Here is a 23,247-nt window from a genome sequence, read left to right as displayed (position 1 = left end):
CTAGTAATTGCTTCTTCTGAAGTGGATTTAAAACACAGTAGTTGACATCTGGTGTGATAGCTTTCACTTTCTCCATTTCAAATGTCTATACTGAAATTCAGTAGGGACTTTGGTAGTAAAAAACACAATTGATACTTGTTTCATCTTTGAGTCTAATTTAGCTTTTGTAATCACAGGACGGCAAGCCATAAGCATTTTAGTTGCTACATCCCATCAGACCTTTATCTTTTCTTTTCCCTTAACTCTTAATTTCAGAGACACTATAATGATGAAGACCCTGAGAAAGAAAAACGAATAAAGGAATTAGAGTTGCTACTAATGTCGACTGAGAATGAACTGAAAGGGCAGCAGGCATTACCAGTAAGATTGTCACTGTGTGCTTGGATGGAGGGATAGCAGCATTACCCCAGTGCTTGTCTTTCTAACTTTATACTCCCCCTCTGCCTTCGATACTAATCAAGGCTCTATATTTCCCTTTTAAAAGGATGAAACATAGCACATGTATAATTTGTATTTGCTTTGTAAATTCTCTTATTGCAAAAAAAAAAAAGCAAACCGTTCGCAGGTATTTTTCTTCACAAAGTGGGAGCAGGGCTGGGCTCTGTAATACGATGTAATACTGGAAACACAAAGATTTTATGAAAACGAAAAATCCCCCAGATCTTAAATCAACAGGATCTGCATTTCTGAAAGTGTGCAATGGTTCATGTGATGAAAATGTAGTGCCTGTACATTAGATTTTTCTTCTCTGTCGTATTCTTTCCTTCAGCTGTGTTTTATGCGCTCGTAAGGTTCAGACTTAGTGCATGTTTGACAGTTTGTTTTAATTCTCCAAATAATGTTAGATTCTTCATAACTGCATGTGTGGAGCAAATGCTGGCTATTACTGAATTCTCACATTGTTGTATATGCCATTGGATGTTAGTATGTGAAAACCCTTATATAATTAGTTAACACTATCACCAAAGCCAAGAATCCCCAAACTGTTTTTGAAGATAGGTGATAGCCAGCAGATTCTTTTTTTTGGGTAATATTTAAATTAATAGTAAAACAACTGCATGCATGTTACGTTAGTTTGGCCACTTTTTAACTTTAGTTAATGTTTTGCAATTTCTTCTGTTGCATGATCACACTGGAAAGAAACTTCTGTTAATTTGTTCTTCTGCTTTCCTAACCACGTTGATTTGACAGACTCCTCATTGCATTGGTGTAAGCTGTAGCATTAGACAGGGATAGAAGAAGAAAAGGAGATAAGCAAACAAAAGCAACTCTAACTCTTAAACCCTTTAGCCTTCTGCAGTGCTGAGTGCTCAGTAGGGAAATCCTGCCATTTCTTTGCTTCTCACAGAAAATGACTTGCAGGAACTTTTTGAACTTTTGGAGTAACACAGTATGAACTGATTATGCGTTAGTAATGATACATGCTCATAATCCTGGAAGTAAATTATGAGGTAACTTTAGGATAACAAATACAATGCCAATGTTTCTTAAAACAAGATCTTGCACTGATGAAAGGAAACATCTTGACAATTATTTCATAGGCATAGGCTTTTAGATTATGATGCAACTACTTTTATCTTTCCTCCAGTGGCATCTGATGCCTTGTGCAATTTCATTGCTAAGTTCCTTCTGCCTTTCCTCCCCCCCTCTTTTTTTTTTTTTTTTTTTTCCTTCTTCCTTTAGACACAGAACCACACATCAAACTACCCTGGCTGGCACAGCACCACGATTGCTGACAGTACCAGGACCAGTGGTGACACTGCACCTGTTTCCTGTTTGGGGGAACATCAGCACTGTACTCCATCTCCACCAGTGGATCACGGTTGCTTACCTGAGGAAAGTGCATCCCCTGCACGGTGCATGATTGTTCACCAGAGCAACATCCTGGATAATGTTAAGAATCTCTTAGAATTTGCAGAAACACTCCAATTAATAGACTCCGTAAGTAGACTTGCCACCTCAGGTGGATTTGTGCATGATCTAGGAGTAAGGGGAGAAGAACTGGGACAGTCCTAAATGCTTTTCTTTTTTTTTTTTTTGTTTGTTTGTTTGTTTGTTTTTGCGAGTATCTTCTTTTTTCTACAAGATCTGAAGCTTAGCTACTGACATAACAAAACGCAGCTGCTCATGAATGAAGCCCTCCAGGGTGGATGCCTGTGCTTTTTTGTTGGTGTCTCCCTTTCCTGCTACATCTTGGTATAGGAGTGTGATTTTTAGCAAACTGCACAGTGGGAGCTGGAACCAATACCTTGATTCTAAGTCTGCCTTAAAATAAAATGAGACACCGTGAAAGACTTTAAACAATGAAACAATGCTTATTTATATTTAAAGTAACACATGCTGTAGGTCTGTGTGGATGCTCACATACCTGCATAATTTTCTAAAAGTTTTTCTTGTAGCTTCAACAGCTGCTTCTCAAAGTTTAAGGAGCTTGCCCTGGCATTTGTGAAGAACTGGAAACATGCATTTTAAATGCAAGTATCTAACAGACACTGGCATGGGCCTTTTCTCATTGTAGTCTCTGGGATACTACCTGTAACAGAACTGGCACCCTCCTTCAGCAGCAGAGGTGTCTGCTTCATGCAGCATCATGTCACATTCAGCACATCCAGAGCCAGGTGTGCAGCTTAGGAGATTAGTCTTGGTTTAGAGCCCAAGGCACACATTCTTTTGGTAGGAAAAAGCACTGTTTTCACACCAAGCAGAAAACCTTGGGCAAATAGATAGTAAGGACATCATCTGACTCATTGTTTCGTTAGGGACTCAGTTGCCAGCAACACTACTAGCACACTGGACAGTTTGATGTGATAAAGGTATATATTGAAAACACAAAAAAGGGTTCACAGTGTTAGTACTCCAATAAATATGGTGAACTGAACTGGGAAAAACTTGGTTGTTGTTGTTGTTGTTGGTTACAGACATTTCCTGGTGCTGTATTTTCATGAGGTGGCACCATACACTGTCTTATAGCTCCGTGCCTCCCACGTTGTTTCAGGATCCTTCATCATGGGGTGATCTCAGCAGCTTTGAATTCTTTGAAGACACAGACACTTCGGCTAGCAAAGCTACCTCAGGGAAAATCATGCAGCTTCAGCAAAGAGGGGCCAGTGCCTGTAGACCTCCAGGACACCCCATAACAAACTCGAGCAAAGTCATGCCGAGTCAGGGCTCTCCTGGCTCACCAAAGTCCTTATCTGCCTCGCAGGGCAGCGCGGCTCCGTGGTTCCTTCTTCGCAAAAGGAGAGGGCACTCCAGCCCCTTAGCCAGTGGCCACGGTAGCACCTTGGTCCTAGCTGACGCCAGCAGCTCAACTCCTCCTAAGTGCTCCCCTGTCAAAAGCCTGCCCTTCTCTCCTTCGCAGGTAGATCAAGACTTCTGCACAGATGTTACTAATTCTCAAAAGTCACCCCAGCCTTAACAATTTAGAAACTAATCCTGTGGAGCAAATGACTAATTGCTGTTGTGCTTGTTGATTTCACTCCATGTTTGAATCTCCTCACTGCTCTGAGTCTTCACTGCTGAGTTTAGATCATGAGCAAGCTAACTGTTGATTCTCTTTATTTTAAATTCATCTGTGGGGCGTGGGTTTGGTTTATTTTCACTTGATCATTTTTGTGGGGGGATACGATTGCTTGCTTTGTTCTTGCTGTTAACTCCTTCATCTCCTAGAGTTTAACATTTGTGATCATTTGTAATACTTTCCATCTCTGTCCACTTACACTATGATTCATTGACCTAGAAAACCCCAAACTGCATTTAAATAGCATTCAGGTTGTGAGACAAACTGACAACAACCAAAAAATTCAAATCATGGCTCATCGTCCTCAACCTGGGCCACGTGGGATGGACAGGAATAGGAATGAGGAGGAGAATGGCCTTTTAAAATGGCCTGGCATGCACTGCCCAATTCCTGTTGATGGTTGCTTTGTTTCACAGCTGTATCACTATTTAAAAGTGTTTTGGTTTTTTTGTCTGTTTGTGTTGGTTTTGCCTCGGTTTGGCTTTAGACTTTGAAGTCAGAGAAACACTTTCATGAAGGATACTAAAAGATTGCATGTAATGATTTCCCACTGTATCTCTCATCACCTAATAGGTATTTTAATCATATATCATTTATCCAGTTCAATGCCTATTTCCTTACATGCAATATTTTTATAAAGTGTATTTTAATCCAGTGCAAGTTGAGTCTAGAAGGTAATGCAGTGAATTGTCAGAATAAAGGTTACCACTGCACTCACAGATTTGTGGACATTGGAAATGGAAATAATATTTTGGATTACTAGGTCAAACTCACACAAAAGCAATTTTCTCCAAACTGATATTGCCACCTCATTTTTGGTCAGTTATTTCCATTCCAAACCACTCCACGCACCCATCACAGGTGGCAGTTTTCATTTTATGCTGTTAAAACAGAGCACTTTGTTTTGAGAGAGATTATCAGAAATTTCTTTTCCTGTCACAATTGCTTTATTTACTGCCTTAAAAGCACCTAGATTTGCTATATAAATCTTTGTGGAATTTAGCCCCATTTCCTGCGGGTTTATTCCTGAAACTTCTCTTACTCATTTTCACCCAGTTCTTACTTGGGCACACTGTTCTTAATAATAATTAAAATTTATTTGCAGAAAAAACAAATGAGGCTTTTATGATGTGTCTTGTAAAATGGTGGAGAGTGTTTCTCATTGGAACAGAGTGTCATTTCCTTTATAACTTCCCTCTCTAGAATGTGCATTTTGGCTTCCTGAGTGCCCCAACCATACTGTCGATTCTTGTTTAGCTATGTAGTCAGGTACCCCATACGCACCTACCCACATTGTAGGGTCAGGAGAATCAATTATGTCAATCAGAAGGAAAGAATTTCTTTTTCCTTTGTTCAATAAAGTCAACTTAAGAAGTCAAGGTTGTAATCTGGATGTTCCTGTTTTTTCTTTTCCGTACCTGCAGTTCTTAAACACCTCATCCAATCACGAAAACCTGAACCTAGACAACCCTTCACTAACTTCCACACCGGTGTGTGGCCATAAGATGGCTGTTACCATGCCTTTCCACAGGGACCAGGCTTTCAAAGCTCAGAAGGAAAATCATGTGTAAGTCTGTTATCCCATTGTCTTGTTGGATTAAACAAGGGTTCATTTCTTCAGGACTGCATTTAACCAAAGTGCTGGGTCACCTCATGCTACCTGCTGAGTTGTTTGCTAACAGGTTGAGATTTTTCTTAGCAAAGAGTAAAACTTTCACTTCAAAACTGTGGAGGTAGGTTATTAATACAAAAAAAAAAAAAAATCATGCATATAGACTCACCATTTTTTAAATAAAGCTATTTCACCTTATCCCAGTTAAATAGATGTTCTGCCAGAAAAGCAAAATGGATTATAGGGTTGCGGGAAAATATTTGTCCGAGTCCTACAGCAGCCACTGCCTGTATGGATGTATTTCTGTAAAGAGATAATTTTTCCAAGCATATTCCTTTAAAGTTTTGCTCCCTCTTTTTAAAGTTTCAGAACTCCAGCAATCAAGAGGTCGATATTAGAGAGCGCTCCAAGAACACCCACTCCATTCAAAAACGCGCTTGCAGCTCAGGAAATCAAATATGGTCCTTTGAAGATGCTGGTAAGAAGGAAACAATGATAAAAGTAGCTTTGATATTAGTGCAGAGGGATGTTCTGGGACTTGGATATAACGTTTCTTCCTTTCAGCCTCAAACTCCCACTCATCTTGTAGAAGATCTGCAGGACGTTATCAAGCAGGAATCGGAGGAATCTGCAATAGTGGCTGGGCTACATGAAAGTGGACCCCCTTTGCTGAAGAAAATCAAACAAGAGGTAAATCTCAAACTTATCTGAGGCAATTTAATTCAGCACTCTTTGCTGAGAAACTTATACCAATACCTTTGCTGTTAAATAGCTGTGTCTGTTTTTCTTTCATGTGAGCCCCAAGATCTTAGTGTCGGTTCTATATAGTATACTAGGCATGCCTAATTCATCTCCCATTGATTTCCATAGAAGTCTTTCTGCTGTTTTCAGCAGGGGTTTGCTTGGGCTGTTCTAATGCAGTTTTCGTTTGAAACTTAAAAAGAAAAAAAAAATTAGACAGGAATTTGGATTGAATCTTTCTAATATTGGTGAAAATTATAGAAGAACCCCACAGGGACCAAGCTCCATGGAGTGACTTAGAAAACTGAACATTTGAGGACATTGCATTATATTACTTTGTCACTAAAGTTCTAAAAATACATATATTCTCAGTCCTTCATAGGGGATTAAACTCCTGAATACTGACAGAGTGCCGAGTGCAAGTATTCAAAGTTTTATTAGGTGGAGATTTTTTTGAGAACTTTGAACATCTTTCTTCTGCAAAGAGCAGGGGTTCTGTAAAAGACAGGACTATAAACATGCATTATGCACAGCTGTGAAAAATATTTATTCAATTTATAATACAGATAAACCTCCCTCTGATCGGTTAGGTACTTATTTTTTTCATGGTGCTTTACCTGCTTTCAGGTGGAGTCTCCAACAGATAAAGCTGGAAACTTTTTTTGCTCAAATCACTGGGAAGAAGAAAACTTAAACACTCAGCTCTTTACACACACATCTACTGTGGAAGATGTGCCAGTAAGTGCAAGTTTTCACACCACCAAATAATTTTCCTGATTTACACCCTGTTAAGTTCTTAAATGCAAGAGAGAAAATACTCAGTCTGACCTTCCTCACAAGTAGGCATTACTCAGTATTTTTGCATTATTTATCTGAAATAGTATAAGAAACAAAATCCCTCTCTTATTTAGGTCACTGTAATGCCTTTAAAAGGTAGCAGAAGTTACAGACATTCTGCAGCCCAAAACTTTGCAAGGAGCCTGCACCTGGAAGGTGCCTGCACCTGTGTATAGAAACGACTAGGTCATGGAGTTAAAAAAACTCCATGGCAAAAGAAACAGAGTCAGTTTTGGTTTGTGCAAAGGAGTCTTTGCATGAGGACAGTTCTCTTTGCTTTGCTGGGACTATTCGGTGGTACTGCTACTCTTGCACTTGGGAGTTCCACTGGATGAAAAACCTTTGCACATGACAATGCTTCTGCAAAACCAAGTCCCAGAGACCCCAGGCTGAGACTACTCCCATGCTGAGTGATCTGTGTGTGGCCATGCTCAGCCATCAGGCTGAGTTTGCTTATAATACGGTCAAATTCAGGTTGTTCTCTTGAGTTACTGAAAACTATTTTGGTTTTTTCTCCTCTTCCTGTTCAGAATCTTCTTACCAGTTCCATTTTAAAGATGCCTGTGTCTGAAGAGGATGGTAGTTTCCACAAAACATTTGCAGTACCTAGGAACAGGCCACCGGCTAGTCCTCTGCAGGTAACCATTCTTTTTTAAAAATACCCTTTGTATATAAAAATACATATATATATATGTTTCTTACAGACTGATTTTGAGTATGGAAGAGTGAAGTGCTCAGATGAATATGGTTGAGGATCTCAATTTACCTGTGGGGTATGAGGGATGTGGAGGCTACAGCTGTGCCAGGATGCTGAATAAGGCAAAGCCTGTGCAGGGGGCATTGTTACTCAGCTACATCCAATCTTAAAAATGGTAGGATTGAGAACATGGCCCTGAAGCTTTTTTCTGTACACTTCCTGTAGGTGGCCCTTGCTGTTTTGGAGAGCGGGCAAGTTGAGTGGTGTGGTGGTGGCCATAACTTGTGGCCTTGGGACTGGAGCAGAGGCTCTGGCACTGCCCAGCTGGCTGGCACAGATGCAGCCACTATTTCCCATCTGTCTGAGACTGTACCACAGATGTGGTTGTAAGTGGTAGCCTGAAGGCTCCTCAAACTTTATGACCAGTTGTATGTCTTGGGATTTCTGAGCTGAATTCAATGTGAGCTTGTTTTAATTTAAGACAGGTGTGAGGCTGAGCTTTTGATTATTTATGCTTTTTCCTAGTCTTAACAAACATACACACTTGCTATACATTAAAATACAGCTGTTGCACGGGGCCTGATCCAAAGTCCACCAAAGTCATTAGCAGCCTCTTTTTCAATTTGTATGGACTTTGGATCAGGCCCACAGCAAGTCATCCAGAGAACAAAACCCAGTGCAGATAGTGATTAATTACCCTTCCAGCGCCGGCTGTATTTTTGAGGCATATGAATTGTGTGATTATAAATCCCTTCTCCACAAGGGCAAACTGAGGGAAAGTGTCTCATTCCCCAGGGTGAGTCACTGCCAGAAAGGAATTCATAACTGTGTTGTTCCTGACTGAGACACATAGTCCACATGGTTAATCCTTTCTTTCCTCCCTCTTGCCAGAATTTACATTAGAGGTTATTTACAGCAGAGGGAATGAACAAAATCTAGTTTTGATTTAGCATCTCTACCCAGGTGTTATAAAGCGAGATGTTAAAATTCCACACATGACCTCCTTTTCCCACAGTTTGCCTTGGATTAGGTTTGTGTGTTGCACTGCAGAGCCATTTGGTGAAAAGCAGCTTTGGAGTGCAGAGACTGTGTCTCCCCTCTGCATGGGGGTGTCTGTAGGGTCCAGAGTCTCACATTCCCTATTTCTTATTTGCACTTTTCTCATGAACAGCGTTTCTTAGTTGCATCCTGGTAGGTGGTTAAGCAGGAGGTTTGAAGACCAACTTCCTCTGGGTTAGGGCTGTTGTTTAGGGACTGAATTCAGATCATCATCTCATGGTGAAGAAGCCCAGGCCTCCAGCTTTGCAGGGGTTCTTTGGAGCTCCCTAGCTGGAGTGTGGGAGGCAGCTGCTGGTCCCCATGTGCTCAGCCTCACCGCATTGCCACTGCACTGATGCCTGGCCATGTTCCCTGGCTAAACTCTGGGCACCTCTGTAGGTTTAGTGCAATGTTTTCAGGTAGCTAAACAGTGTGTGTCGTGGGCTGTCCTGTTAGTGGTAGTTGCCTGCACTCCCTGCCTGTATTAAAAACAAAGCATCCGAGCTGCCTGTAAAATGGGATCTTTTGATCTTTGGAGTAACAGTGTTACATTTCCGGCTATCTAAAAATAATTTCTTTGCAAGCTGCTGCAAATGAAAGGGCTTGTTTAACCTTCTCTCCTCACACACACTGATTTTGTTCAGGAAGTTTATTCAAGTCAATTTGTGAGCCATTCTGGATCTCATTCTTCAGCCTTTAGTCATGAAAAGCCTTCAATTTTGCATGTTAAAAGTCATGTATTCCCATTGTTTGGATAAAGATGAGTTTTCCATACATAGGAACTAAGTTAAAAATTACTTCCCAACTCATCTGAGTATTTAAAAAAGAAAAAAGCAGTTGTAAAAATCCCCAAAACAAGCACTTAGTATGCAGCTTCTTGGAGTACCAGAATGAAGGTAAAATTACTCTCGCTGCTGCTGATGAAACAGTGAGTGTTTCATCTGAGATGGCAGCAGAGAAAGCTTTTTCAGAATAAAACGCAGTTTTTTTATAACCATGCAGTTTTGTCTACTGATAGCTATGCTCTCTGAATTGGACTTAGTGTCACGGTGAAAAGGGAGCACCTGCTTCATCCCTGGTAAGACTTGCTTGGCCTCACAGCAGCAGGGAATTTGGCCCTGTACAGCTTAGAAAGGACATGGGGTCTGGCTTTCTTACATACCAAAAAACTTCTGCTGCCCTGCCCTGTTGCTTCTCCCCCTCTGTCCCAGTGGAGCCCTTTGGCTGTGATGAGGACACAGCATGTCTGAAGGGTGCAAAGCTATTGAAACTGTGAGCCTTGTTCTTGTTCTATACTATCTACTTTATAATTTGGTATATTATACACATACATGTACACAAACATTGGACTAAATCCATTGATTACATGCAGGTAGACAAGAAAGACCAGGCAATGCATCTGGGTGAAATTTAATTGTGTCTGCATATGTTTACATTACTGCTGTTAATATTTTGGGCCTAATCCAACTGTTTTTACTTAGGCAAATTCTCACTGACTTCAATCCAAGTAAGAATTGGTGCTCTTTGCACTTTGGGATATGTGCATGGAGAGGAAAGAGAGAAAGAAAGAGAGCACTAAAATTATTATTTTTTTTAACATGGCCGATTCTTAAAATTCCATTTTCTTTTAAAGTTGAACTTGCATAAGAGGGAGGTAAGATGTTTACCAGCCCACAGTGTTGTTAATTGCTTTAAGAATTTACACTGCATTTACATAAAGAAAAGGATATTTGGCTAGTAATAAATTCATCAAAAATGCCTGATTACTACTTGTTTTCCTGTTCAGTTCCAAAGAAGGCAGGAGCAACAAATGTTTAAAGCAATCCCTAAGGTTATTTTTTTACTGTATATTGGATACATGACTGATTATACGCAACTTAGTGAGTAATAGTTGATGACCATATGAGATAGGAAGATAAGCTTCACCATCACTTAGAAGGAACAGGCATGTTGCATCATTTAGCATGCGAGGTCAGGTAGCTGCATATAACTGGCCTGGGAACATGCTGGTATCAGTGTTGCACTGGAGCAATGGGAATAAAAGCCCTCTTAGACCCAAGAAGAGTTTGGACTTCGTCCTCATTTGATCCCCTGGTAAAGTCTCTGTGAAACATTGGGTGTAAAGGCAGCAGTATGTAGGATACACACCTTCTGATAAGGTGTGAAGTTTCAGCCAGCTTTTTTGTCCTGCATGGCAGATCTCTCAGTATTTTTTTAATGGTAGGGACAGGAGATGTCTCACCAAACCCATGTGTTGCTTTGAGGTGGAATTGCTCTTGCACTCCACTGCATAGATCCCAAATAGTTTTGCTTTATACTGGTGGACACCTATATTTTTGTGTCTTGTATATTTGTTATTCGAGCAATACTCAGATTCACAGCAGGGAAATTTTGGCCTCAGTAGGAGCTTTTCCAAGGGTTAAGATTTTGGGATAACATATGAAGCCCAGACTGAAGTAAACCAGTGATCTGTACTGTGCATTTGCTTGAATAGTGCCTCGTAGGAGGTTAAGTAAAAAAACCCTTTTCTGGCTTTCCTTATGTAAAAGTTAGGTTTTATTTCACATTATGTTCTGCAGCAGTAGCAGTACATAATACAGACTATCCTAGCACAGACATTTTAACAGATAGAAAAGTAGGCTAAATCATAGACCATCCACCTAACCCTGCAGGCTATCAAAATACACCATGAAATGGAACCTTTTAAGAAAATAGCGCTGCTTTGATATCTTCTTCCCCCAGTAACAAAGGAAACAACACAAGATAGAAGCCCTGCAAGCTAAAGAGAATGTTCTTCAACCTCTAGCTCCTGTCACTTTCCATTTTTTAACCACAGACTGACACATTTCAGCTCGAATTTCCTGACTTTCAGCGGTTTATGTAACCATTTTCTTTAAAGAGTAAGTTTAAAGGATTTTAAAACAGTTGCTTGGTTAACCTTTTTTTCAAAAGTGTGAGCTGTCACTAACCTTAATTTTCTCCACTTAAAAAGTGCAGCAGTGGAATTTCATTTGCAGCTGGTTGTTGGACAAAATGTATAGGTGAGGCAGCACACTCCACTGCAGCAGCAGAGTTTCTCTGGTTTTCCTTCATGGCTTTTTTGGGGGGGTAAGAAGATGCCCAAATCTCGTCCTCTGCTTAATCCACGGAAAGGGGGGAGCATGCTGTGCTCCAGGCCAGGGAGATGTTGGATCTGCACTGAAGGTTTCCCTCAGTTGTGTTGTCCCTTCTCTTGCCAGTGGCTGACGTGTAGCGGGAGCTGCGCTTGGCACAGCTGAGGGAGCAGGAAGAGGTTGGAAGTTACAGGTCAGACATTGCACATTTTCCTCCCAGGGCAGCAGAATATAGGTTGCAAACAGGCCAAGAGTTACAGCTGCTCCAAGAAGGCAATGGTCTCCCAGAAAGAAAAAAAGCGACAGCTTCATTTATGGTCACTTCAATTTTTAATTAGTCTTTACTGTCTGATCTTGGTAAGGACGAGTGCTTCTCTTGGTTCTGCATCCTTACAGAATAGAAAGCCATACTATTCCTCATGCTATGCATTGTATCCTGCTAAGAAATTGCTTTTTTTAGGGCTTTGATTGTTTTGTTGTTTCAGAAGGAGTACAGCATTTCTGTAGCAAGGCTTTTTAGTGGCATATTCTGCAAAGTACCCATCCCCTGTAATCTAAGGGAAAACTGGCAAGAAATCCAGCTTTTTGCAGTGGAGAAACAGGATAGGATACCTTTTAATAGCTTGAGCCTTCTAAATATTTTTTTTTTTAATTTGGGATTTTTTTTTTTGTTTTGTTTTAAACGCAAGGACAATTTGTCTAAATAATAGGAATGTTTGCATGTAACACAAATAACTTTGCTGGAGTTGCTGAAGATACCTGCCAGCATAGTGGAGATTTAAAATCTGTCATCTAAGGCAGTTCTTTGCCCATAAATTTTTAGTACACTTCCACCAGATTAAGAGCTCAGTACTGCAGGACTGCAGCAGCATTTGGTTTTGGCATCCACACAAAACAGGCAAAGTGTTGTAATGCAGGAGCTTTCTTGCACTATGCGGACAGCACATGAAAAGGCAGTCCAGGCTCCAAGTGCATAAGGACTAGTTCTGTTAGCAAAGCTCCTTTTCCACAGTCTTTTCTTTCCTTATTCCAGTCTGTTTTTTCTAGATGGTCCAAGTTTTTATTTCAAGTGCTTTAACTGGATATCCCAGTTACAGCTTTGCCACTTTGTTTACAGTTCACATCTGCCTGAGGGCAGTTGAAGGCAAGTTACAGGATAAGTGAGGTAGTTTTGCTGCCAGGAGAAGGATGTGCTGGTAGGATTACCGAGGTTAAAAAAAAAAAAATGATCCAGGGAGAATGACACTGCTGGAATTGTACCATGGGTCTGTAATTTTATCCTATGGGAACTCTGTGGTATACCTTCTTTTCCCCACCACGCCCTACTTTAACTAAAAGAGACAAAACTTCTGCGTGTGGAAGAGAAAATTAGAGCTAGAAATACAGGCTGAAAAGGTTTAAAGTCTTTCCAATTGACAGCAAAACCAAGAGTAGGTTTTGCTCTTTGAGGCAATAAAAGAAAAAAAAACAACAAACTAATTTCTGTAGTTCAGAAATCCCTTTCTTTCTTCACTGGCTAGGGATTTCGGTGCCAAAATGAACACCTTGCTCTTATATGCCTGAGTTTAATTAGGATGAACCCACTAAATGAATGAAAGCATGCCCATCACTTTCACTGAGTTTTGGGTCAGGCCTTTTGGCTTCCAGTTAAAAAGCTTTTGTGTTTCCATCCACAGACTTGGGCCTTTATATGTGATAGTGGCGATGCATTGAGCATTCTGCAAAAGGAGGGGTGGTCTGACTTGGGCTCCTGTGCTGTTTGTTCTCCTGCCTGCCTCTGGCTTTCTGCTTGGGTCTCTTCTCTCTTATAATGTTAGCTTCTCTCTTATAGTGTTATAATGTGTCTGCTTTCTGAGGGACACTGCCACAGTCCTGTAACAGAGCCCTGTCGAATACTCGCTGCAGTGGAAGGAAGTGTTGTCCTTTTCCCTTTTTACTGAGGGATCCTGGAGCTGCATGTGTGCAGAACCAGTAAGTTGCTCAGCATGGGTTGTGGGACCCAGTGCTCCCTGCCAAGGAGGGAAGTAAAACTTCTGTCTCCGGGATGACTTTCACACGTGCCTCCGGCACTGTGCTGCAGGGCTGGCAAGGCCTGCAAAAGCATTGTGCTTTGTTTGGTGTTGGCTGCCGAGAGCCAGGGCTTCAGACAGAAAATGTTTATTAAAAATACCCACTTTAAATGTTATCTGAGATCCCCAGAATAGAACTGAGAGTTGTCTTAGTCAATACACTGCCTTAGTAAATAGACTGCTCCGGGTCAAATTCCGCTTTCTTTACCAGAGCAAAGCTCTCACACACCTTCAGACTGCAAAGTTAGTATCTTTTTACAAATTTGCCATCAGAGGAAAAAAATAATTGTATGGCGCATTTCTGGGGAAACAATACGAGGCTCAGAAGTCTGTGGGTGTATTCTCCCCTGCTGTCTCCGTGGCAAAACTTGAGTAAGTTGTTCCACACAGGCTCAGGTCAGGGGTCCAGCCCATCCTCCTGTCCCTGGCTGTGCCTGCTGCCTGCTGCTTCCCCGGGGCGGCCAAGCCTGGAGGGAGGGCAGGGGGTTACTGCCTGCCTGAGCGGCTTCTGCTGCGCTGACATCAGGTTGAACAAAGACCAGGCTTTTGGTGGAATGAGTGACATGTAGCAGCCTGCTGAGATGTTGGAGATATCAGGATACAGATTTATTATTTTTTTTTTTTTCTTTTCTAAGCGCATGGCTGTTAATACAAAGAGTTCAGTGTAGATAGTAACAATTAAGCCTAATTTATGAAATCGGGACACTCCTTGCCTGAAGTTATTTCTGTTTTTTAAAAATTGACATCCAGTCACAGAGGGACTTTTCCTTACATATTTCCAGTTATTAAGGGGACTGCTGATCTCACTTTTCTAGTCCAGTGCTCTGAACGTCTGGAAGATCACAGTTTGACACTTATTTTTGTCCTTTGAAATGATGGAAATTCTAGAACTACCGACTGCTTTTGAGGTGTACGGAACAAATCTGACTGCTACGTAAAACTCATGGCACTGTACTGGGCAATGATTCAGTCCCTGGTGCAAAAACCTCTAAAACAATAAGGTAAAACATTTACAGGTGGCTTAGTGCCACTGAGAGTCAATAGGAGCCTGTAGGCTCCTAGCTGATGTAGATGCCTTTGAAAAAGTTAACCTGGAAGCTGTTTAACCAAAACATAAAAGAAGCTGTGGGGTTTCACATGCATGTCTGCAGCATGCAGCAAGTATGTCACACCTGCTTTTGGGCTTTGGTGTGTGCCCTAGGCTGAGCCACAGCACAAGGTACACAGTCAGCCCAGGTTGAACCATTCTAGAAAATAGATGTATGGCACGTGTGTTCAGTCCACAGATGCAGCTTTCTCACAAAAAGCTGCAGAAAGTTAATAATTTGAGGCCTCACCTGCTTCTCCTTCACATGAGGACTCCCGCTGAAGCTCAGCAGGATTTTAACCTGCAAAAAGGCATCATGTGAAGAAGCAACATTTGGATATTGCTGCAGAAAAGAAAGCCCTGTCTACAGGACCCCAACAGAAGTTTACAGGGGACAAACCAAAGGACTAGTGTGCTTGCCCTCATCTTGACCATGCTGCTTACTTACTCTTTGGTTTTGTCCTTTTTAGTCTGTAAGCAGGGAACCTCAGTCCCTGTGTTTGTACCAGTGCCCTGATTAGAGCATGTTATGAGAAATTACCTGAGATTCTTATGTTGACCAGACTTTTACTATCTATGTCTCAGCTAACACAGTTTACAGCCAGAAGCATTCTCTAAACATTTAAGCCAGAGCATAGTTTTAAGAATCTTCTTGCACAGTTAGCAACTAGAAGATGCAGCATGAAGAGCCACAGCCACTCCAGGACATTTCTGCTCTTAGTGGATGGTTTGCAAGTTCACTAATTGTGCTTCATCCAGTGTCCTAGATGTTGAGAAGGCTTTGGCCATCTTGTTGAGCAATGTAGATCTTGACCTGCGAAGATGATCCCTTTTGAAAGCAGGGAAAATAGAGATGGGTTTCTTCTGACTTGTCTTTTTTGGTGGATCTTGGGCATAGGCCTTCTCAGTTTTCAACAGTACTGAGATCCTTTTGGGGGCAGGCAGCTTTCCATTGAGCACAGTTGTGTGTTGTTTTGGAATGCAGGGTGTTTGTACAACTAACTCTATATAATAACAGAGTTTATTCAGGGCTTAGGGAATATCTCAATGTGGAAAAGCAGACACACTGAGTAAGTGAATAAGTTCAATAGTAAAAAAAAAAGAAGTGTCTGTAAGTGTGTGTGTGTATAATGGTAATTTCCAGGAGCTTTGAAATTTCTTTACTGTTTATAGCTCAAGGCAATGAGAAACATCTCACATGTGTAGTGAGTAAATAAATACAGTGCGCGCAGCCGTCTGCAGATACGTTTATCTCACTTAAACATTATCCTAAATGGTGTCTGTAACCTCCATAAATACCACAAGAAGTGAAATGGCTTACACGATAATTAAAATGCTGTTTCTGCTGAAAGTCATGTTCCCCCTCCACCCCACATCTCTTCACTCCCTTGCCGGAGGAGCTCTGCTGACGGGCACGTGCTCCTCGCTGCGCGCAGGTGGAAGCATCTTTGAGCGTGGGACTTCTCTGCTGGCTGTGGTCAGGCTGTCAGGATTGTCAGGGAATGCAGCTGTATTTCTGGAATGGAGGTTTGGTAGCATTTTGTGCATGCTCAGAGGACTCAGCATTAGAGATGGGCTGTAGCCCTGTTGACTGTAAAGTCCACCTGCAAGTGCATTCTTTCAGACCTTTCATGGAATGTAAGGATTAGAGGCCAGGCTGTAGGCACGGCCATATAGAGAAGACACCAAGACACCGTCTGCAAGAGGTGTGAGGAGGTTTGGATCCTGCCTGTTTTGTGGCTCTCTGTCGGGCATCTGGTCTGCTCACCCCGCCAGTTGCTGACTGAAAAGCCAGGACAAGCTTTTTTTTTTTTGCCTGTTGTGTTGAGATTTCTATTTCTCTGGAGATGGGACAAGATCCTACTGCATGTTGGTGAAACACTTAATCGCTAGCAGGCCTGACTTGGGCAGGAGTGTTGGGGACCTGACAGGCTACAAATAATAAATCGCATGATGTTCACCCCAAATCTCTCTGCTTTTAATTTAGCACCTGAACAATGCCTGGGAGTCAGCGTCCTGTGGGAAGATTGAGGATCAGATGGCCCTGACAGATCAGGCACGCAAGTACATGGCCACCTTCCCCACCCGGACTCTGGTGATGTGAAAGGGTCAACGAACAGAGAAGCATTATGGTTTTGAGAACACTTCACCTCTGCTGGGAAATTCCTGTTCCTCTGCATGAAAACTTTTCATGAACGGGAGAAGAGCCTATCTTTGTTGTGGTACAACAGTTGGGAGCAGCACAAAGTGCATTTAGTCACTCAGCATATATATTCTTGTTGGATTTCACCCAACTTAAGAAGATTTTTTTTTTTTTTTTTAATAAATGATACTTGCCTAAATTATTAGGTATTAAGTTTGAATCAGTAATTAATGATCTTAAGTGCAGACTTATACTAAAGATAATTTTTTGTACTTTTTGAGATTAAGCAGACCTAATACACCAGTATTGTTATTTCAGTGATGTGCTAGCCAGGGGTGGGGTTTTGTTTGTTTCTTTTATTTTATTTTTTTTATAATGAAAGAGCAGGTACTCAAACATATATTTTAAATCACTGAACAAAATGCATTGGTGTAAAGTACTGGAGTGAAAAGCATTATTACTACATACGCTAGTCTGTGCAAAGGGGAAAACTGGTCAAGGCTGTGAATGCTCAAACATCCATGCCCCTTAAAATACTTTTTCAGTCTATTATGGTTCTAGACCATTATACATTGTGTGTTTCTGTTGGGGGGGTAACTAGCTTGCTTTAAAAAATATTACTGTATGAAACATAGATTTATGAGAAAAATTATATTTTTATTCAGTAATTTAATTTTGTAAATGCCAAATGAATACTGTGTTTTGCTGCTACAGACCTTAGCGTGTAGACATGCTGCTAGTGTAAAAGGAGCAGTAGTGCTTTATATGGAAAGAAAACAAATGTTGATGTTAGCTAATTGACTATGCACTAGCATTTCAGACCTTTTTATTTTAATTTTTTTTTATATCATTTACATTTTCCCCTTTTTTTTATAAGCAATATTTTTGAACACTGTTCCTGGGAGATTTATTTTTCTTTGTCTCAATATGTCATTTTGTTTCTCATTGGTTTATAACAGCATGCATTGCACCTTCATATGTTTGGGAGACCACTGTCTTTGTCATGTTGTCTGTTTTGTTCCATGTCTAGCTAAGTGTTCCCTAATTTGGGTCTTGTGTACTGAATCAGGTTCTTAGAAGTATATGGTTCTTTGTACTGCCATACCAAATCTTTATTGATATGGCAAAACACTGATTTTTATTTTATTTTTTTCATTGTTTGGGGTTTTTTTTATAACAGCCTCTTTGCTGCCTTAATAGCATTTAGTGCAGCTTCACCTGCACTTAATTTTTTTATACGACAATGTACTGCCTTGTAGATAAATAAAGTGTGTTCTTTTTTACTTACACTGGCATGGTCTCCTAATCTTGTTTGTCTTTAGTGTTTTGGCAGTGTTGTTATAGGCAACAATCAAGCCAGGAAGGTTTTTTTCCAGCACACTTAGATAAGTAAGGAGTAGAGTTTTGCACGCCATAGGTAGTCTTAACATCCTCAGTTCTCATTGATTGTTCAGGATGTGGAAGGAGTACAGCACAAAACAGTAAGCATTTAGGATGTTGTAGACTCAGAGTACACCTCTACTGACTCCAAAGTCCAGATCAGTGTCAACTGGTGGGAAGCTGACAGCACTTTTTGTGCAAAGTTACTGTTCTCCCAAAATACTGAATAATGTGTATCTTCATCTATGACCATCAAATCAGGAATCAAATGGATAAGACCAAAGTCTGCTGGAGTTGCTATACTGTAAGATAGATTTTTTTTTTAATGCTTGTCTTTAAGAAACTGCAGGTGGGAATATAGTGTGAAACCTGGTGCATTGTGCTACACAGGAAATAACTGGGCAGAACCTCATACAGCACAAGCACTGAGGACACTCAGCCCCAAGGCAACCTACCAGAAAAATAATTGCATTTTATTTAGTAGTTTGAAAATAATTGTTTTGCTGAAATTTAAGTTGATGTAAGCACCTCAAAGGCAAACTTAAGGGCAGCCTTCAGCTCTGCGGAGGAAATAATTAGTTTCCAAGCTTGTGTAGCCAACCCCATGTGGGCCAAGGGCCCCTGGAAGTGCCTTCCTGGCAATTTCACTCCTCTCCCACCAGCGTGCCCAGTCCTCCCAGGACAAGCCAAGCGCTGGCCCTCACACCCTGCGGTGTGCAGGAAAGGAGCAGAGTCCTTCATCACCCTCTGCAAGTTCGCTCCTCGAGTGCTTTTGGCTTCAGATCAAGAAGGGACTGGTGCAGACCCCTCCAAGTTTTGGCTGTGTTTCTCATCTGCCCCTGGGTTGAGGTTTGGGCTGGGAAAATGTTGGGAAAGCCAGCCCTGAGGTGTTTTAGCAGTAGTTACCACAGGCAGGACCCGGTCACCGGGTATGTGTGACAGAGAAGGGGAAGTCTGTGTAGGATCATTTGCCTGTGAAAAGGCTGCGGGCTCACACAAACAAAAATTCAAAAAAAACAAAAACAAAAATTCAAACAAAACAAAAATTCAAAAAAGAAGTCACTTGACAAAGTCACACACGTAAATTCAAAAAGAAGTCACTTCTGCTAAGCAAGTGCACTTGTTACCTTTGTCTCTTTTCTTTGAACTCAAAGTCAGTGTCTCAGCAGCTTTCACTGAAGACCCTCCTACTTGTTCACGACTTTTTTGCTCTCTGACTGATGCAGGTAAGACAATGAAGATAGGCCACAGAGGCCCAAATTCTGCCTTCAGCTGTGTTTGCAAGCTGGCAGTGGCTAATACAGCTCATCTTTAAGGGCTGTAAAATGTATTTGCTCTATTATTTTTCCATAAATAATTTATGATCAGGTTGTTGTTTTTTTTTTCACGATCCCCCTGGATGCATGATATTACAAGGCAGTGGTTACCACAGGCAGGACACATCCACTGTGTATATATGACAGAGAAGGGGAAGACTGTGTAGGAGCATTTGCCTCTGCAAAGGCTTCAGGCTCACTCACACCATAAAAATGCTTGTGCAAGAGGGGAGGGAGGACTGCGGGACCCGATGGTGTGCAACTTGGGAAGAGGGAAAGGGCTGCCTTTGAGGCATGCCACAGCTTAAGCAACGCGTTACAGCTGAAGAGAAAAATTAGAAAAAAAAAAAAAAAGGGGGGGAAAAGAAACACCAAGTTTACAACAGGTCTTCGAGGCAAGGCTCTTCTTGCCTTGTGGGGTTCCAGCTGTATCTCCACCAAGTGTGGCTGAGTTTAAACAGATCACTATCTGGTGCCTGGTGCCGAGCAGTACCGGGAAACATGGAAGCTCACCCTGCAGGTGTCCAGCATACAGACGGGGTTTTTTTCCACTACACCTTTAGTTGCTTTAGTACCCGCTTTTCACATGCAAAACCATTACAACAATTGTCTCGTTGATGGGCATGATTAGAGCTAATACAGAAAAAAATGTTTCTTTTCCCCCCTCATTCGATTGAAAATGCAAAACACTCAATAGATTAAGGCAAATTTGCATATGTTTCTGTATGCATGTGGTACTCAGAATGAGTGAAGGAAGAGGCTTTGTGTGAATATCTAGCCCAGGAATTTGATTAGTGTTCCCCCACCAATACATCCTAAGTTTCCTTTGCAATGAAGTGCCACCTCCTATGTGTCTTTCTCAGACAAATATCCCCCACATGCCACATATCCATGTTGTGCTTAGCACCTGAAATTTCTGTCAGAGGTCCATGAGAAGTCCTACCTGCCTGTTAAATTCCATCATGAGCATTGGTGAGGCAAGACCTGTCTTAAGATAGGTTGATACAGATGGTCTTGGTGATGGTTATTTGTCCTTATGTTGGTTCTTTGCACAGGTGTATAGCAATCCTGCACCCATTTAAACCTAGAGTAACCTACCAAAAGGAAGGGAAAACAGGTTCAGTCAAGTTCTCATTTAATGGAGAGTAGATATTTGCCTCGAATTCCTATTAACCTTTTTCTTCACTGTAATTATAACTTAATAATGTTGTCAGTGGGAATTCTTTTGATTTCTGAAAAGAATTTCAATTATCATTTCAGCATGTGCTGCTAATTAAAAATGAAGAGGCAAAGGAGCCAGGGCAAAAATAAAGGAAAATACCAGAGCAGGAGGTGTTTCCCAGCTAGACCCTGCAATTCTGTAGCTCTCCCTAGTAAAGCATACTCTGTGCAGAGTCTCAGGGGACTGAAATCCCAGAGGCCTTACGTGTTACAGCTATCAGCTTAAACTGAAAGAAGTGCCAGAGCCTGGAGTGGTTTGGGAAAAATTATAACAGCTTGAATTGAAGAGCCAGACTTCGTAGTTAAAAGCAAAAACAACAAGTCTGCTGAGGGTAAATCATAGAGGACAGCACTGAATATTCTTTAGCACAGAAGTGATCCTTCATAAATGCCAGAAGAAAACGTTTTTTTCCTCAGTATTGGCAACCTTGATCCATATCCAGTTGAGCTAACTCAATGGCTACCGACCCTCCCTCAAGCCCACAGTCAGGCACGTAAGCAAAGGGTGTTTATGTAGGATTGTGACTAGATCATCATAATCATCACCTCTTATTCCTGCCACATTTAATTCTATTTCTGCCTCGGCCCTGATTTGAGACAGAGGTGATGGCAAAGAACAAAAAAAATCCCTCGTTCATATAGATCTATTTAAAATTTTTGTTGCTTTGTTGTTGTTGTTGTTTTGGAAGAGCATGTTAAAAATATTTCAGCTCAGGAAAGAAGGGTTTTGAGGCACTGCCTGTCTCCTTGTTCCCTAGCACCGGCAGAGTCAGTCAGGAACCCAGACATTGCTCGGGAGCAATGGCAGCATTTTGCCTGAGTGGCCAAGGAAAGACACTGGCCACATCTTTCAATAACCAGGCTAATGTCTTAATTCAAAAAGAAGTCACTTTTGCTGAGCAAGTGCACTTGTTACCTTTGTCTCTTTTCTTTGAACTTGAAGTCAAAGTCTCAGCAATTTTCACTGAAGACCCTCCTACCAGCATAAACTTGTTCATGACTTTTTTGCTCTCTGACCGATGCAGGTAAGACAATGAAGATAGGCCATAGAGGCCCAAATTCTGCCTTCAGCTGTGTTTGCAAGCTAGCAGTGGTTATACAACTCATTGCTGAGGGCTGTAAAATGTATTTGCTCTGTTATTATTTTTCTGTAAATAATTTGTGATCAGGTTGTTGGTTGTTTTTTTTTCACAATCTCCCTGGCTGCATGATCATAGAATCATAGACTCATAGAATTGGCTGGGTTGGAAGGGACCTCAGAGATCATCAAGTCCAACCCTTGATTCACTACCGCTGCAGTTACCAGACCATGGCACTGAGTGCCGCATCCAGTCTCTTTTTAAACATCTCCAAGGATGGAGAATCCACTACTTCCCGGGGCAGCCCATTCCAATGCCTGATCATGATATTACAAGGCATTTTTCCAGTCTGAGTATCAGAACAGTTGTTGATTTTTAACTTTTATTTTTAAAAGTGCCTCTGCTTCTCAGACTGCACGGATCTGCATTTATACTCCAGCTTGACCCGCATGTGAGGAAATTTCATTCCAGAGGGAAACAACTTTTACTACCTGCGTAAATTACTACTCCCCGTTACAGCTTCAAGCTGTGCTCTGCTCACACACCTCTCAGAAAACCCCTTGCAAACGGCGAAGAAGAAAGTTTCAGGAAGCTCTCCCCAGACAGGTTTCTACTCTAACCATAGAGACCACCTCTTCATCTCCCAGTTCCTGCAGGCCCAGCTGCGCGCCTGCCCTGGCCCTCCCGATAAAGTCAGCCCCGAGAGAGTCTTAAAAGGGGGGCTGCAGGTGTGCTTTCCTGCCCCTGCCTATCTCTCCCCACTGCCTCTCATGTTTCATTAACTCTCTCATCAGCCTACACCAGCACAGGAGGTATCTGGAGGCGAGGGGAGGCCCTGAGTATTTAAGAGGTGGGTTCTCGGTATCTGTGTTCGGAGGAGCTGGAGGTGGAGAGCTCAGAGGTGCTGGCTCAGCCTTCCTGTGCAGATAAAGGCGCTGGTGCTGGTGGCAGGAAAATGGAAATCTGGTTGTAGCTCCTGCTACATGTCTCACTGCACTGAGAAATAACACAGAGGAGCGGCCACGGTTTGCTACCTAAAATATCTTTCAGCGAAATAATGAAGAAAAAGGGATGATGCTTTGCTTTTCTTTACGGCTCTGCTCCTCCTCGTGGCCATCCCCGCTTTCTCTGTAGCTGCTTTGAGCAGGCTCAGCTCTTTGTCACCAAGGCACACACATCCCTGATGAGGTCTGGCCCAAACCCTGTTGATAATTGATTAAGAAAAGTTGCTGGTCTCTGGGACCCCAGCAAGCCCAAGCCAAGACTTCTCAAGGGGTAAGAACATGAATCATTTCTCTGCCCATGGCTAACATGCCTCTGTCACACCCCAGTCTGTGGAGAGGCCCTCACACACTCCTGCCACTGGTCCTCTTGCCCCCAGCTTCTAGATCATC

General features: G+C 41.8%; 1 protein-coding gene across 2 annotated transcripts in view; it reads left to right on the top strand.

The window, feature by feature from the left end:
- MYB (MYB proto-oncogene, transcription factor) overlaps positions 1-18,146 on the top strand; it is a 28,446-nt gene extending 10,300 nt beyond the window's left edge. The window contains exons 8-16 of one of the 2 annotated variants that reach the window (XM_071740849.1): positions 256-360; positions 1,684-1,941; positions 3,206-3,361; positions 4,945-5,087; positions 5,496-5,610; positions 5,697-5,822; positions 6,501-6,611; positions 7,241-7,348; positions 16,702-18,146. In XM_071740849.1, the coding sequence (XP_071596950.1) occupies positions 256-360; positions 1,684-1,941; positions 3,206-3,361; positions 4,945-5,087; positions 5,496-5,610; positions 5,697-5,822; positions 6,501-6,611; positions 7,241-7,348; positions 16,702-16,818 (1,239 nt within the window). In that variant the 3' untranslated portion in view covers positions 16,819-18,146. The remainder of the gene's footprint in view (positions 1-255; positions 361-1,683; positions 1,942-3,205; positions 3,362-4,944; positions 5,088-5,495; positions 5,611-5,696; positions 5,823-6,500; positions 6,612-7,240; positions 7,349-16,701) is intronic. The other variant, XM_071740850.1, reaches the window with a different exon arrangement.
- Positions 18,147-23,247: the final 5,101 nt, after the last annotated feature.

The sequence above is a fragment of the Heliangelus exortis genome, chromosome 3 (assembly GCF_036169615.1).
Source record: "Heliangelus exortis chromosome 3, bHelExo1.hap1, whole genome shotgun sequence".
In the NCBI taxonomy this organism is placed as follows: domain Eukaryota; kingdom Metazoa; phylum Chordata; class Aves; order Apodiformes; family Trochilidae; genus Heliangelus; species Heliangelus exortis.
The sequence above is the reverse complement of the archived record's forward strand: the minus strand, read 5'-3'. Positions and strand labels throughout refer to the sequence as shown.